We start from the raw sequence: 17,038 nt of genomic DNA, 5'->3' as shown, positions 1-17,038 counted from the left end.
CACAAACTATTAGGGGGAGCCACGAGAAAATGCCATCGCATGGGACAAAAAGAGTTTAATGTCAGCAATGCCAAGTAGTTCAACCTCTATCGGGAGAAGGTTGTATGAGCTACGGTACTTTCATATTCTGTAATGCTCTGCGACGACTAAGATGAGGTAGATCTGTATTTGTTGCTATGGGAAACGCCCCAAGACATACTATTCCGTGGGGGGGGAAAGTTGAAGGTGGCTCAGTCGGTTTAGCGTCCGCCTCTTGATTTCAGCTCACGTCATGGTCTCGTGGTTCGTGAGTTCAAGCCCCAAGTCAGACTCTGTGCTGATAGTGCAGAGCCTGTTTGGCATTCTCTCTCTTCCTCTCTGTCTGCCCCGCCCCTGCGCAGGCTCTCTCTTCCTCTCAAAATAAATGAATAAACCCGATTTTAAAAAAAGGTTCAAAAAAGGTTCAAAATTAAAAAAAATAATAATAAAAAGTTCAAGAACAACAAATATATTTTTCAATTTTATAAAACAAAACAACATCTCTGCAGGCTTACATACACAAAACTGCAAGGAGAAAGTTCTGGAGAGTTCTAGAAGGATATACATTCATTGCTAAGAGCTATCATCCAGGAAGGGGACTAAGAATTAAAGGAGGGAACAAAAAAATAATGAAGCTCCGTATTATTTCGATTCCTTTACAGGAAGAATAGATTCATATATTATTTAGGAAATACAGTATATGTAAACAAAGTTTTAAAATCAATATATTTGTTTAAAAAATTCTTCAGTGGTATTTATTTCATCGTCTGGAGTAGGAGTTGGCACTCTGTGGCCCTGTTTTTGTACGTAAAATTTTATAGGAATACAGCCACCTCATTCGCTTACGTGTTGTTAATGCTGCCTTCTAGATACAGAGTTCAGCAGTTGCAACAGAGGCTATGTGGCCCACAAACCTGAAATATTCGCCATCTGGTCCTTTAGAGGGAAAACGGCAGACCTCTTATCTACAGCTGTGATTCCCAACCCTGGGCCGACATGAGAATCCCCTGGGGCATCTTTAAAAAATAATAAGACCCAGGTTCTACCCTCGCAAAGAGTGGCTTAACTGGTCAGGGTGGATCTTGGGCATTGGTTGTTTTTAAAGCTTTCCCAGGTGATGCTCTGTGCAGGCAGGCTCCACTGCTCTGATCTTTAGGATTAATTCCCGACTCCTGAGGGTGGCTTAAAAGGCCCTTCGTGACCGGACCTGCCTCTCCGGGCTCACCCTCCCACGCCCACACCCATTTCCGCTGCTCCTTTATACAGAATGCACCAGGCCTGCACTTGTCTGTTTTTCTGCCTGGAATGTCCTTCCTTCCTGTCTGCCTGGCAAATGCTGAATCATCCCTTGCGTCTCAGCGGGAGGATGGTCTCCCCCCAGGAAGCAGTCCAGACTCCTGCTTAGTGTATCACACCAAAAGGCGTTTAATGGTTCACCTGTCTGTCCCCGCTGTGTGGGAGGGGTCATGTTGCCATTAATGGATATCTCAGAGGAGCAGTTCGATAAACATTTGCTGGATTGAATTAAGCGTTGAAAAAATTAAATTCGAATGCCCAAAATCCAGCTCCATGAATGAACGTATTTTGAAGTCCTCCGTGTGTCAAGAAAACCAACGACCATTTAAAAAACCAGATGTATTTATTATAGATAAGCTAGCTGATTCCCCAATCCCCTTCTCTATCACTGAGCATCCCAAATGCTGCGGCCTGAAGTTTAAGGATCTGGAACTAAAAGGGTCAGAGGAGATAAAAACAAGAGAGGTGTCGATACTGAGCCTGACTTTACCCAGATAAGACTCTAAAGGACAAATGTAGAGGTATACCCAATTAATCCGCTTGAGAAGATTCAATTCCACTTTCTTTTGTTTTTTTTCCAGTTGGTGTTCTGCCTTGTAAACTGATTGGATTTATGGCTTTCCGGCCAAGGTTATTTTGTATGCTATGCAAAGTTTCAGTTGCATTTGCTTCCTTTCTGATTATGAACTCAAATGGACAATTTGCCCTCTAACTGCTTAATCGGTTTTTGTCAGGAACCAGAGACGCTGGGCCTTTGGTCCCATCCAAATAAAAAAAATACATCGTGATTGTCTCGGGAGGGAGGGATAGAATAAACTAACGATTAATCCCACCTGCTACTTCAAATCGCACGGTAGCCGTGCCATGGTTTCATTTCCCAAAGATGAAAAACAACTCGTTTCAATTCTGCTGGACCAACCGGCAGACAAATTTGCCTTCTCACGTGGTGGTGATGCTATGTGGACGTCAAAATGCAGAGCTGATTCATTTCTGGGTTTGAACAGAGGAAAGACAGACCCTGGTCAGTGGTCTTATATTTTAAAATATGGCTGCACTTATACCATGAAGCTGAAGGCGGCAGAAGATTCTAGAATGCTAAGCCACAAATAAACCTTGAAAGCAATCGTCATCTACCGCTTTAACAGCAAATATTTATGAAGCACCTACCAGATTGCTGCGTTACGTTGGAGAATTTTAAAAACCAGAATCGAATAGCCCTTGCACTGTGGCTAACGATACAGGGCATACACATAAAATGCTAGCTCTCTGTTGCCAGGATCTCCTTGTTAATGAGAAAGAGATCTGAACGTGCTACCGATCTGATATCCAAAGTTCCTAAAGCAGCTGTTTACAAACACCTTCTGGAAGTCCCCCTTGCGTCTGGTCAGCTATTCATCTTGGAGAACAAGAATAGCAGGTGTATTAGCTTCCTGTGACTGCTATTACAAATGCCCACAAACTTGGTGGCTTAAAACCACAGATATTTGTTCTCTCACAGCTTGGGAGGCCAGAAGTCCAAAATCAGTATCCCTGGGCAGAATTCAAGATGTCAGCAGGGCCACACTCCTTCCGGAGGCTCCAGGAGAGAATCTCTTCTTTCCCCTTCCAGCTTCTAATGGCTGCTGGCAGCCCTTGGCTTATGGCCACATCACCCCGATGTCTGCCTCTATGGTCACATCACCTCCTCCTCTGCGCTCTGTCCCCCACTTCTAAGAGCACACGTGAGTGCATTTAGGGCCCATCTGGATAATCCAGGATAATCTCCCCATCTCAAGTGGGCAAGGACCAGTTTCTAACATTCACGGGTCCCAGGGACTAGAACGTCGATGTCCTTGGGGGTGCCCGCGTTTCAGTCTGCCCCAGCATGGATGTGTCTGAAACCCAGCTACCCTAGAGATCTCAGTGAAACCCGCCGTGTCACCCTTTTTCTAAGATTTTCTTTGTTTCGGCATCTTTCCTGTCCCTGGCTCTAGCACCGGTGGAGGGGCTGACCGTGAGTAAAATGCCCTCCGCACCGACAGGCGGATGAGACGACAGGCCACGTCTGAGAACCCAAATCACGTGGACGGTCAGTCCCCCCATGATGACAAGAGAACAGAGGCTCAGCTCGAGCCAGTGACCGGCTAGCCCAGTGAGTGCCTCCCTACAGACTGCCTCCTGGAACTGGGTGTGAACCCCGAGCCTTGCCTTCCAGGAGAGAAGACGAGACACACGGAGGAGACGTGAAATAACCGCTCCAAGAGGAAAAAGATGAAGCCAAAGGGAGTCAGCGGTCAGGGGAAGAAGCCCAGGGACCCCGCCAGCAGGGTGGCCTGAGAAGCGTGACACAGGGACCAGGGAGAAGGGACTTGAAGGGTTAAACATGGCTAAAGCACAAGCAGCTGCTTGTGGACGATTTCAAGGATGTTATGAGATGAGAGAAAACAGGAAATGAAAAGCCCTGCAGACTGCTTGGGAGCCAGAGGCCCCCCCTCCCTGACTCTGTCCCTGAGGGATAAAGTGCAGGAACACGCAGACATCACGTGAACCCAGGAGGGTCTCCATATGCCGAACACAGTTTGGATTCCGTAGAAATAGCTCCCCGCCAAGGGCCTCTGCCGCAGACGGTGTTACAAATGGTCCGGGTGGATTGAATGAAACGGCCGTGGGTCGGCCCGGTACATGTCAAAGAAAATGAGTTCCAGGATCTACCTGAGACAGCTTGTTTTGTTTGTTTTGTTTTTCATCTCAGAAATAGATGCATGCTTTTTTTTTTTTTTTTATCCTGGAGGGTGTGTTTGGGGGCCCATCGCTTTCTGTGTTCGTATCCTGGTGCCGTCCTAATTTCCACCAACTGGGTGACTTATACCCAGAGAAATGTATTGTGCACCGTTCCGGAGACCAGAAGTCTGGAGTCAAGGGGTCAGCAGGGTTGGTTCCTTTTGGAGACTCTGAGGGAGAATCTGTTCCTGCCTCTCTCCCAACTTCTGGCGGTTGCTGGCAATCTTTAGTGTTCCTTGGTTTGTAGATGCGTCCATCACTCCGATCTCTGCCTCTGTCATTCGGCAATTGTCCCTGTGGCTCTCTGTGTGTGAATTTCTCTCTCACAAGGACACCAGCCGTTATCTTAGGGCGCTCCCTGACCCAGCATGATCTCGTTCTAAGTTGATCCCACCTACAAAGACCCTATTTCCAAATAGGATCACATTCACAGGTACCAGGGGTGAGGATATCAACAGGTCTTCTTGGAGGACACAGTTCGACCCACAACACTCCCCAAGTGGGTATTCTAATCCAAGCCAAAGATGCTTGTGTGACCTGGCAGGGGACGCCGTGGGCCTGGGGAGCAGCCGTGCGTTCGGGGAAGGTGTGAAAAGTTTACAAAGAGATGGGATCCCATCTCCTTATATGGAGAATCAGACAACCTGCTGGGCCATGGCAAAAGACCTGTGGAAATAGCCAACCAGGTGTCTACTAGGACCAAAGAACCAGAATATGACTTCAATATCTCCTTTTAATAGAGCTTCCATTATGTATTCTGGTCATCTTTTCATTAAATTATACACGTATATAACAAGCGCCTATATAAAAGGGCGTAAACCACAGGCCTTTGCTTCCAGGCGCCCTTCCTCCAGAGAAAAGACAGGACAGGACAAGATATTCAGACAAGAGACATGAAATCACTATTCTAGAACATATATAAAGCCAAAAGAAGTCCCCGAGTAGAACAACCCAAAGGGATATATGGATATGTAGATATAGCTCTAAATAAATTAATGCTAAATTAGTAGGGATCACATATTCACTAAATTCTATAAATGCACCATTCCATACTATGGTCCAATATTTAAAACACAGCAAGAAAAACAAGGAGGTATGGGGGGCATAGAACAGAAAGTGGTGACCGAGCTGTGTGGCCAAACCAGTGACAGTGAGCTTCCTGCACATTTGTATGAGTTTCCTACAGCTGCTGTAACACATTACCAGAACTTTGTGGCTTCAAACAACATAAGTGTATTATCCGACAGTTCTGGAGTTTGGAAGTCCAAAATGGGCTTTACAGAGCTTTATGGGTTGAACTGTGTTTCCCCTAGTATTCATTTATTACTGCCCTAAGCCTCAGTATCTCAGCCTGTGACTATCCTTGGAGATAGGGCCTTTTAAAAAGGTGATTAATGGGGCGCCTGGGTGGCTCGGTCGGTTAAGCGTCCGACTTCGGCTCAGGTCATGATCTCGCGGTCTGTGAGTTCTAGCCCCGCGTCGGGCTCTGTGCTGACCGCTCAGAGCCTGGAGCCTGTTTCGGATTCTGCGTCTCCCTCTCTCTCTGCCCCTCCCCTGCTCATGCTCTGTCTCTCTCTGTCTCAAAAATAAATAAATGTTAAAAAAAAAAAAAAAGTGATTAAGGGCTGCCTGGGTGGCTCAGCTGGTTAAGCATCTGACTCTTGGTCCCAGCTCAAGTCACGAACTCCAGGCTCGTGAGTTCAAGCCCCACGTCAGGCTCTGCACGGTCGGTGTCCATATAAAAGGATATTTGGACCCACAGAGTGACACCAGAGAGAAGGTGTCATCAGCCATCTGCCAGGCAAGGACAGAAGTCTCCGAGGAAACCAACCCTACCGGTACCTTGATCCTGAACTTGCAGCCTCCAGAACTGTGAGAAAATTAATTTCTCTTGTCTAGGCCCCCCAGTTTGCGGTACTTCGTTACAGCAGCCCTCACAAACTAATCTGGGGGTGGGGGTGGGGGGTTGGTTTTGGTGTCTACTTTTGGGAACTTGTCTGACTTAAGTTTTTGCCAGTAATTACCGGTAAAATTGACATCCCGATTTTCAGCCAGTCATCACAACTATCAGAATCACACAAGAAGCTTCTTTGAAATTTAGATTCTTAGGTCCAGCTCCTAGAGGCTCAGCTAGCAGTGGGGTAGGGGCTCCAGCAGCGGTGGTAGATGTCTCATAAAGGGCTGTCTACCCCAAATGAGAATGTGTCTGTATATCATATAGAGAGATTGTTATAAGTTATGCCGAGAGAAAAGATGTGTGGCACACTGTATTAATTTGCTCTGGCTGCCATGACAAAGTCCTACAGGTGAGGTGGCTTAAACAATGGAAATGGATTTCCTCACAGCCCTGGAGTCAGAAGTTCAAGATCAAGGTCTCCACAGGGTTGGTTTCTTCTAAGGTCTCTCACCTTGACTTGTAGAGGGCTGTCTTCTCCCTAAAATCTTCACTTGGCCCTTCTGGGGGGGGGGGTCTGTGTTTTCAGCTCCTCCTTACATAAGGGAAACAGTCAGATGGGATTAGAGCCCACTCTCATCACCTCATTTCACCTCATCTATGGCCTCCTTAAAGACCTACCTCCAAATAGAGTCACATTCTAAAGTTTAGTTACTTATTGAGAGGTGGGCGGAGAGGGGCAGACAGAGAGGGAGAGAGAGAATCCCAAGCAGGCTCCACGCTTTCAGCACAGAGCCCCACGCAGGGCTTGATCTCCCGACCGTGAGATCATGACCTGAGCTGAAATCGAGAGGGGGATGCTTAACCGACTGAGCCACCCAGGTTCCCCTAGAGTCACATTTAAAAACAAAGTACTGGGGTTAGGACTTCACCACATGAATTTGGGGGGTTCAGCCCATAACACACCAAATAACTCCAAATTATTGGAATTCCAATAATTCCAAATAAAGTCCAAATAACAATGAAATCAACAATACGCCTTATTATTAATTCCACATACAGCCCATTGACTCTCACTGATGTTTGCCAAACTCTAGTACCTGTAGCCAACCTGTGGTTTCCGTTGACCAATGAGTGTAGTCCGGACATGAATATTGGGTGATCTTTTTGTCCACACGAATGAGTAATACGGATGTGAAACCAGAACGATGTATGTCAGAACTTCACTCCATTGTCAATGACGTGAGCAGTGTTTTTGCTGCATCGGGTGACAGTTTTCAAGTGCTATTTACAACGTGACGGCACAGACATGACACGTTTTTAAGTTGAACGTGCACTTGTGACCTTATCTCCACCAATTTCTTAAGCCCAGACGGTCAACAAAAACGCTAGAGCAAGCCCTGACTTGACTTCTGGACAAGTCTGCCAACTTCTGGAGGGAATATACTTCAGCCACAGTTGACTAGCCCCCAGCCTGAAGCTCCTGAACGTGAGTTTGGCAGACGATGGGCCTTAGCGTAGCAGCGCGTTCCCGCCACACGAGCACAGCAGGTGCAAGCATCTTCAAGAGCGAGGATAATTGTGAAGTGTAGTAAGGCAATCAGGAAGCGGTGAACTTTGAGTACGCGTTACTTTTGTTCTTAACGTAATTCATTTACTTGGCACCTGAAGTGACTCAACCCTTAAAAGTAACCGCGTCTAACAACCGGCTCGAAAATTTCACAAATGGCTCTTGGAAGCCAGTGCAGACTGGGGGTGGGAATCAAAACATTTTTAAAGCTGCTGCCGATTGCCAGAGTTTGGGACACACAGCCTCTCCATGTCACAGGTGAGGACAGTCTAGTCTGGCACAGTGGGGGGCGCCTGGGTGGTTCAGTGGGTTGAGCGTCCGACTTCAACTCAGGTCGTGAGCGCTTGGTTCATGGGTCCCAGTCCGCACCAGGCTTTCTGCTGTCAGCGCAGAGCCTGCTTTAGATCCTCTGTCCCCCTCTCTCTCTGCCCCTCTCCCTCTCCCCCTTCCCCTCCTCTCTCTCAAAAATAAATAAACCGTGAAAAAAAATAGCAAAGTAACGTCGCTTGGGCGAGACTAAGCACACGGCTGGTTACTGGCCTCCACAGACGAGAGCTCAGATGTCAGGACCGCCAGCTTAGCACAATGTCTGTGGGCCAACGGCCTGTCTCTAAAATGTGCCTCATGTACCCCCAGAGTACGATGAGGGAAGGCACAAATGGAAAGATGCACGTGGTCAGGTAGAGAGAGAAAGGGGAAGAGAGAGGGGAGTGATCACCGTGGAGGTAGGGCATCCCAGACAGGGGACCGTCTCGGAATTAGAAACAGATGCGTTTAAGGAGGAAGGCAGATAATGCCCTAGTGCTCGAGGAGAAAGACAACTGAGAGGAAAAAACCGATTAACCCGGAGGAGGAGGCCAGCGATCTCTTCGGGTGCGGTGTCTGTATGGGAATGAACGCAGGCAGTGGGTTACGGAGTTTAAAAACAAGACGAGAGCGGGGCCTGGGTGCTCCGTCGGTTAAGCACGCAACTCTTTTTTCTTTTTTAAGTTTATTTATTTATTTCGAGAGACACGGAGAGAGCGTGCGCGGGGGCGGGACAGAGAGAGAGGTGAGAGAGAATCCCAAGCAGGCTCCGTGCTGTCAGTGCAAGCCCGATGCGAAGCGCGACCCCACGAACCATGAGATCGTGACCTGAGCCGAAACCAAGGGTCTGTGAAGCATCCAACTCTTGATTTCGGCTCAGGTCATGACGTGACGGTGCATCCACACCCTTCAATGCATCCTTCCCTCTGCATCCGGCTCTAACGTCAGCCTCTCCCCTGCTCGGACCAGGAACGACTCCGGCTCTCCTCTGCAAGATCAACATCCCTGCCCGAGAGTTTCGTGAACCCTCTCTCCCCCACTTTACTCCTCAGACCCCCGCCCATTTTCCGAGATCCTGCCACTGTCATCTCCATGCTTTGGGTTGGGGAGGGGGACTTAAAACATTACTATGTGACATTTAATACGTTCAAAGGGCATAAAGAAAATAAAAAACACCAGTGTTCCCACTGCCCAGCTTGCAGAGTGAACCGTGACCCATTTGAAATCTGATGGGAGCCCAGTCGCATCCCCAGCCGGACCGGCTCCCACTCCGAGGCAACGTCCAACTCAATTTGGAGATTATCGTTCTTCCCTATCCCTTTCCACCGCCCTACATACACCTGTCTCCCCGAGCAACACAGCACCTTAACCGGCATGTTCGACACCTTTTCATACCACATACATTCTACAACTTTCATTCTTTTTCACTATTTTTTTTTTTCTTGTCTCTCTCATTGCTTATCTTAGGCAGTGATTGAAAGCACAAGCTTGGGCATCGGATAACGCGGGCTCAAATTCTATCTCTACCACTTACTTTGGGCAAGATACGTTACGTCTCTGTGGCTCGGTTTTCTTTTATGAGACAGAGGCAACGCCCTGCTCACGGCCGGGGCCGCCCGGACTCAGTAAGACATCCCTCGCCCAGGCTGGGAACCGTCCTCCATGGAAAAGTGCTCTCTAAGTATTGACTCATCATTTTTCCATCCACATGACTGTCAGGAAAACCATGCTGAGAAGGAAGGCCCGAACCACAACCGGTGCCCAGAACTGTCGGGCAAAAGGTCAAAGCCATGACATCCAGTGTTTTCTGTGTGCGTTACAACGAAAATCAGTTAAAACAACCGCAGGTAGCATCCGTCTATTAAATTAAGGCGTGGTTATCTATTATCTATCCCATTTATATAAATCATTTGATTCTTTCTTGGGCCATTCACCTTTGGGAGACTTTTTTTTTTTTTAAGTTTATTTATTTATTTATTTACTTATTTATTTATTTCTTAGTAATCTCTACACACAACTTGGGGCTCAAACTCACGACCCTGAGATCAAGAGTCTCATGCTCTTTTAACTGAGCCAGCGGGCATCCCTCAGGGAAACTTATTTTACCTAAAAAAAAAAAAAAAGATTTTCAATTTTCAGACCCCTACGGACAGAACATTGTTGGTACGTGACCAGAGTGACTTCCAAGGCAAATAAAGGGTTAACGAGGCTGTGATTAATGATGACGCCACATGCCATCACCTCATCACCAGTAATCTCAGCCAGTCCCTGTCTGTGCCTTCTGGATTTTCTTGGCCGGCGGACTTGGCCCGGGTTGGTCAGAATGTTCCCTGTCGATTTCAGCAAGTGTGGGAGCAAAACATAATCAATTCCAAAAGGGGATTTGAAGATGGCCATTGAATTAGCTGGACTGATATTTTTTCCAACGTCTCCTTAGATATCGGGACACACAATCCAGCGTAAAATGCCAATCGCTTCCGATCGGGTGCTATTTTGAATTGCCCAGTATTAGATCAAAACTTTTGTTTATCTTTATGATGTGTATTTGCTACTGTTTTCCAATACCAAATAAATTAGTCATGCGTTCAAAGGGAAATGGAAATTGCCATGGTAGTTTTTCTGGCTTTGGAAAGAGTGAGTTTTTAACTTTTCTTCTTGTTAGTGGTTTCCATCAGCATCACAAATGAATCATTCTCTAGGAGAGGTTACCCCAGTGAGAAAGAATCTGATTTCCTGCCCCTTTCTGGCGGGAGGGTAATGGGTCCCTTAACTGTGAGAGTAATTTTGGGAAACTAACAGACAATAAATCATGGCAGCCTGAAGTCTGTCCGTATCACATGCAAAGCAGCTTGGCTATAGTCAAGCTTTTTCCAGCTCGGGCCAGTGCCTTCACCAACACACTCCGCAAAATTTATCGTCAAGTACATAATGGGTCCAACTTGTTCCCTAAATACTGTAATGAAGTAATTCATTATCAAAACCAGACTCAACATCTAGAAAAAGAAATAAAGTTATCTCCTGTGACAGTAAAACGCTACCAACTTCAGTAATGGTGACAGCATAGCATCTTACAACTTGTAAACAATTCTCATCTTACTAAGAAGCTGGTCCTCATGAGATCCCTTCTGGCTAGAATTAAATACCACTTCCTCTATGGCCTTGTGCAATAAAAATTCCTCCTCCCTCCTTGATTCCTGGAGCGATCTGTAAATTGAGGCTCGTCCTGTCCTCCCTATTTGGTTCTGTTTTTAATTATCAAGAGGTTTTCTAGATTCCTCCCCGCACAAACCTCAGATTGCCCTGTGTGTTCACCTACCCAACACGACAGAAAAACCTACTTACTTCTCAGAGCGTATTCTTTGGGCTCCACTGAATTCAAGTCGGAAAGGAATTCATCGGTGTCTTGCATGCATTTGAGAGAAACGTTTCCTGCGGGAAGCGCAAAAGGTAATTGCAGTTGAAAAGACAGAAAACAAAAGAACAAAGTCAGGACCATCATTGTCCCTTAACCTGTCAGGATAAAACTCCCCTCTTAGACAAGGAGGCTTGTATTTATGAAACACTCGTCTATAATATGTTGGGGGGGAAATGTGACATTGCTCCGTCCTTAACACGCAGAGACAAGTTGTGTGTCCTCAGCCACCTGCAAAGCAGCGGAGATGAGCAAACCATGGAAACCGATTTATACACAACTTGTTATTGTTCACTAAACTCGCACTGGGGGCCGCTGAGCACCTGGCTTCCTTTAGCTACGCAGATTAACATTGCCAGCTACCACGGATATGCTAGATATTCCCTGGCTAGATGGTCTTGTGTGTTTCTCTGGGTTTAAAAAATTTACTGAGGATGTTAAGTGGCGGTATGTGGTTTTTTTCCAAGAACGATGGTGAACCCAACCTATAAAACACTCGGATCAATCAGAAGCCAGGAAGGGCTTCCTCGTGATGGTCTGGACACCCTATGTGTCCGGGGATGGGTCTGCCGGACTTGAAAGCGATGTGAGAGGGGGAGTGATGACCTCCCCCGCGGAAAGAGACGGCGTTACAGGGGGACGAATAAGTTCCTGCACCCTCATGCGGGGGCTTAGAGCACACATCCTGGGAAGGACGCTATGCCGACAGGAGACCACGGTAGCCCTACTCACCTACTTGAAGAACGCGTCAAATGCGTGGCCCTGGATTTCTCGTGGTGTAAATATCCTCTTTCCGGAGAGCCTTTCTTTAGATAGTAATCTCCCGAACTGCATTTCAAACGTGAAGCAAACCTCATTTCACACCTGTGGGTGCCTGTGACTTGCTTGTACTTCCTGCTCAGTGGCCCCACGGAAGCCTCTAGCATCTCAGAGCTCTACCCTTCGTCTGAGTCCACTGGAGCTGCTGTAACAAAACACCACGGACTGGGTGAACGACAGAAATCTCACCCTTCCGCAGGCTGGGAAGTCCAAGATCGAGACCCCAACGTGGTCGCATTCCAGCGAAGGCCCCTTCCAGGGCGGTCGCCCCCAGAGCCTTCTCCCTGCGCCCTCGCATCTCTTCTATAAAGATGCGAATTCCATTCGTGAAGGCTCCATCCTCAATCACCTCCAGAAAGCCCAGCTCCCAAGCACCATCATCTCTGGGGGTCAGGATTTCAACATACGGATTTGGGGGTGGACACAAACATTCGGACCGGAGCGCCCGTCCTTACGTACGTTCCTGCGCTCAATGCTGTGCCCTGTCCCCGGTGCCCGACTCCAAGCCCAGCTCCTCTTAGGCATTACCTTCCTACCGAGTAGGTTCTTCTAGTCCATCCTCCTGGGCTTTCCCTCAGGTGAGGGGAGGTGCCTGTTCTCTGTGTTCCATCAGGGTCTCTCCAGACTCTCCTCACCTCCCCACGCTGAGGACTGCTGACCTCCGTGTCTCTCTCTCCTCCAGCCTGGAAGCTCCATGAGGGCAGCCGCTCTGCCCTTTTCATGCTTTTCCGAGAGGCGATTTACACACTAGCCGAGAGCAAAGTTGACCCTTACCTACTGGGTGACCCCAGCAGTCTCTCTGCCCAGTTACCTCATCTGGAAACTTGGGATAATGGTCCTGACCTCTTGGAGGTATTTTGAGATTTAAATAATACATTTAAAGTACTAGGAGAGGGGCTCCTGGGTGGCTCAGTCGGTTAAGCGGCTGGCTCTTGATTTCAGTCCAGGTCATGATCTCACGGTTTGTGGGTTCAAGCCCCGTGAACCCGTGTCAGGCTCTGTGCTGATACCAAGGAGCCTGTTTGGGATTCTCTCTCTCCCTCTCTCTCTCTCTCTCTGCCCCTCCCTGACTCATGAGCATGCTTTTTCTCTCTCAAAATAAATACACTTTAAAATAAAATCTTTTTAAAAATTTGTTTCTTGAAAAAACAGATCACATTACCAAGGGACAGTCTTAAGACAATAAAAAAGAACTTTCTAGTAGACCAACCTCTCCAAAGATGAACGGGGCTCTTTTCTACAGTATAGATGGTCTCCAACCTTGGAAACGGTCAAGTACTGGATGAACCCCGGATGAGGGTGTTAGAGAAGAGGTCCAGCATCCCATGGGGCTTATACCAATGACCTTGAAGGTCATCTCTGACCTTGAAGGTCTTCTCTGACCTTGAAACCTTCCGAGTCTTCCTTCAAAATTATTGTCTGCCGTCAAGGCGTTGGTTTGTTACTACGCACGTCTGAAGTTGTTCTTAAATTGAAGTAGAAAGTTCAATGCAAAATAAATGACAGATAACAGCCAACCCGGAGTGACACAGAACAGCAACTTCTACTTAAAAAGGGGACCTAATCTGGCACCAGAAACAAGGGGTCAGGGATTAACTGCTTCAGTTTCCCCATCTGTGAAGTTGTAAAATCATGGCTCAAGCAGTTGTTTTCTAGGATTAAATGGGAGGCCCTGAGTCACGAATAATGTGAGTTAGTAGTTATTAGAGCTCTCCGTTCCAAACGTATCTCCCACACTTAACTATCTTCCTACATTTCAAAATAAGGGTGGTGGAGGAGGCTGGATGACACTAGAGGTTTAGGTCATTTGGAAATTTAAGAATGAATAAACAGAGGGGCGCCTGGGTGGCTCAGTCGGTTAAGCGTCCGACTTCGGCTCGGGTCATGATCTTATGGTTCGTGGGTTCGAGCCCCGCGTCAGGCTCTGTGCTGACAGCCCGGAGCCTGGAGCCTGCTTCCGAGTCTGTGTCTCCCTCTCTCTCTGCCCCTCCCCCTGCTCACGCTCTGTCTCACTCTGTCTCTCAAAAATAAATAAATGTAATAATAATGATAATAATAAAAAGAATGACTAAACAGGAAAATCTCTGACACCAGAATTGATTTCCACCTTGTTGTCCATGGTCTAGTCACTCAAACTAGGAGCGGTTCTGCTCTTCGGAGTGTGTTAAATACTCCAGCTTTCATCAACTGGGGGAAATATAATGAGCAGAACCCACGGCCACATTTTTTTAAATGTTTATTTTTGGAAGAGAGAGTGAGAAAGCAGAGGAGCAGCAGAGAGAGAGGGAGACAGAGGACCTGAAGCGGGTTCTGCGCTGACAGCAGAGAGCCCAATGCAGGGCTTGAATCCACAAACTGTGAGATCGTAACCTGAGTCGAAGCCAGAAGCTTAACCGATTAAGCCACCTAGACACCCCCACGCATCCACATTTTAATCATTAACAATAAAAACCATCCGAAATGACTTTAAGGGGCACCTGGATGGCTCAGTCATTTGAGCCTCTGACTTCAGCTCAGGTCACGATCTCGCGGTTCATGAGTTCGAGTCCCACATCAGATTGTCTGCTGTTGGCGCAAAACCTGCTTCAGATCCTCTGTCCCCCTCTGTCTCGGCACCCCCTCCTGCCCCGCTTGCACGTTCTCTCTCTCAAAATATAAACATTAAAAAAAAAAAAAAGATCTTAAAATCCCACGTATGTAAAAAGGAAAAAGAGGCTCTTACTTGTGGGTAATAGCTCAGGACTCTTCTAATGTCTGTCCCAATCTCTGAGAAATAAAATTATGACTGATCGAGGCTCCAGGGGATGTGGTTGTTTTCGGATGACCTTGTAGGCGCCTGTTTCACGCAAGGCGATGTGTTGGGCGTAAACATGGAACCTGAACAGAAAGAACGCCTTCCCTTCCTGAAAGCAGGTCTTTATCCTTTCCTGCGACCGTGGCAATCAGCTGACAACACCATTAATGCCACCGTCATCTCGTTCAAGTAACTAGCTCTCCGGGAAAGGGCATTCGGCCGCCTTCATCTGGCACTGGCTTTGAGAAAACGAGGATTTGTCTTTGCCGACAAGAATAAGGATCAACCTGATGGAGAAAACAGAACCGGTGCCTGCTGCTCTCAGGCTGCAAAATGGAAAACGCCTCTTCTGAGGAAAGGATACGTAGCCACAGATTACAAAGCAGGCAGGGTTCGCGCAAAACCTCCAGAGGACGACAGACAGTTGACAAGTAAGATGTGATGTCAGGGGTGCTAAGTGCCGGGAGGAGAGATACCGCTGGGTAAAGAAGCAGAGAGAGGGGCCCCGGGGTGGCTCAGTCGGTTAAGTATCCGATGTTGGCTCAGGTCACGATCTCACGGTCTGTGGGTTCGAGCCCCATGTCGGGCTCTGGGCTGACAGCTCGGAGCCTGGAGCCCGTTTTGGATTCTGTGTCTCCCTCTCTCTCTCTGCCCTTCCCCGCTTGTGCTGTCTCTCCCTCCTTAAAAAATAAACGTTAAAAAATTTAAAAATAAATTAAAAAAGAAAAAGAAGGAGAGAGAGGCCAGTGGGTGTGCGCTGTTGGGTCATAGCAAGGTGACCTGGAAAGGCTCTCTGAGGAAGTGACTTTTGAACAAACCAGAGAGAAAGGAAAAGGCCCTCGTGGAAATAATAACCGAGGGAAGGGCATGCCAAGCAGAGGGAACAGCCAGTGGCAGGCCTTGGGAAAGGCATGCGAACAGGGCGCCACAGGAACTGGGGGGCAAGGGAAATGAGGCAGGACACGAGGCTGGTGAGGTGACAGGAATGTGGGGAGGGAAGGTCTGCTGGGGTCTCACGGCTATCGACACGCACACCCTTCTGTTCACCTTGGCCAAGTCTCTTCTAATACAACTGATACTGTCATGTTGCTTCGACGGTGTCTTATTCAGAGGGAAGCGAGAGCCCGGGCTTTGAAAATGTCCCACCGTGATGACAGCACTGCCCGGATCCCAAACAAGTCAGCGGCTCCTTGAAGGCAGACCAGCTCCCCGCTAAGAAGAGATGCCGAGGAATGTCACTGTCACCATGCCACCAGAATGACTACGTGGCACGTGTCCCTGCTTCTTGGCGACTTTGACCCAATAGTCAAAGCAGAAGCGTCGTTTTGGCCAAGTAGCGGCCATTCTGTGCCTGCCGTTTGGCTGCTGGGGGTCAGGGAGGGGGACCTTCAGGCTTCCAGAGTAAGGAGCAAAGACCCATCTCTGGCTGAGACCCGAGCCACGGCAGCCTCCCCCACCCTGGAAAGAGGTCAGATGGCGAACCGACAAAGCCAAGATAAATGCCCATTATCCCGACTTAGAGACCCATCTTCTACCCTTTCCAAGGTATGGTCATTCCCTTTGTCATATGTGGTTCCGCTTCCTCCTGACTTGTCAGTATCAGGCCACCCTCTCCAGCCAGCAGATCTGTGTTTGCCCTGTTCTTAAGGAAAAAAAAAAAAAGAGAGAAAACAATTGATGTTTATTATCCAGAAACACCCAATCGGATCAAACTTGGCTTAACCTGACCTGGAGGTCAGAAAGTTACTCTTGGACTAACCCCACACTTTCTGGAACCGAGTTGGAGGTGTGATACAGTGGACTGGAATTCTAGAGCTCCCCTAGAGGAGTACGTCGTCTTGCGACGGACTGTGTTTAGAAACAGAACTGCTATGGTAGTCTAATTTACGATCCTAACTATAAGAAGAGCTCCAGAATAAGCAGCTTGTGATAAAACAGCAAAGCAAATTGAATAATCAGTTGCTTTAAATACCGTGACACATTATAAACGGTGCTGTTTTAGGAGTCAGAACTAACCGCGTAAATTGAATTTGGAAGGTAGCAAAGAATATGTTCTGGGAAACGCTATTCTGTTTCCTTAGGCAAAAATAACCACGAAGGAAAGGGTATAATTCCAGGATAAACCTGGAGAAGTAATTAGAAAGAAAAAGTAAATGTGGAATCCAAAGT

General features: G+C 47.6%; 1 protein-coding gene across 1 annotated transcript in view; it reads right to left on the bottom strand.

Moving 5' to 3' along the window:
* Positions 1-11,343, bottom strand: part of LOC102960341 (O-acyltransferase like protein-like) — a 62,480-nt gene extending 51,137 nt beyond the window's left edge. Inside the window, exon 1 of the mRNA XM_042961576.1 lies at positions 11,187-11,343. Within this exon, the coding sequence (XP_042817510.1) occupies positions 11,187-11,343 (157 nt within the window). The remainder of the gene's footprint in view (positions 1-11,186) is intronic.
* Between the last annotated feature and the right edge of the window lie 5,695 nt (positions 11,344-17,038).

This window comes from Panthera tigris, chromosome D3 (assembly GCF_018350195.1).
Source record: "Panthera tigris isolate Pti1 chromosome D3, P.tigris_Pti1_mat1.1, whole genome shotgun sequence".
NCBI lineage: Eukaryota > Metazoa > Chordata > Mammalia > Carnivora > Felidae > Panthera > Panthera tigris.
Note: the sequence above shows the minus strand (reverse complement) of the source record. Positions and strands in the feature narration are given on the sequence as shown.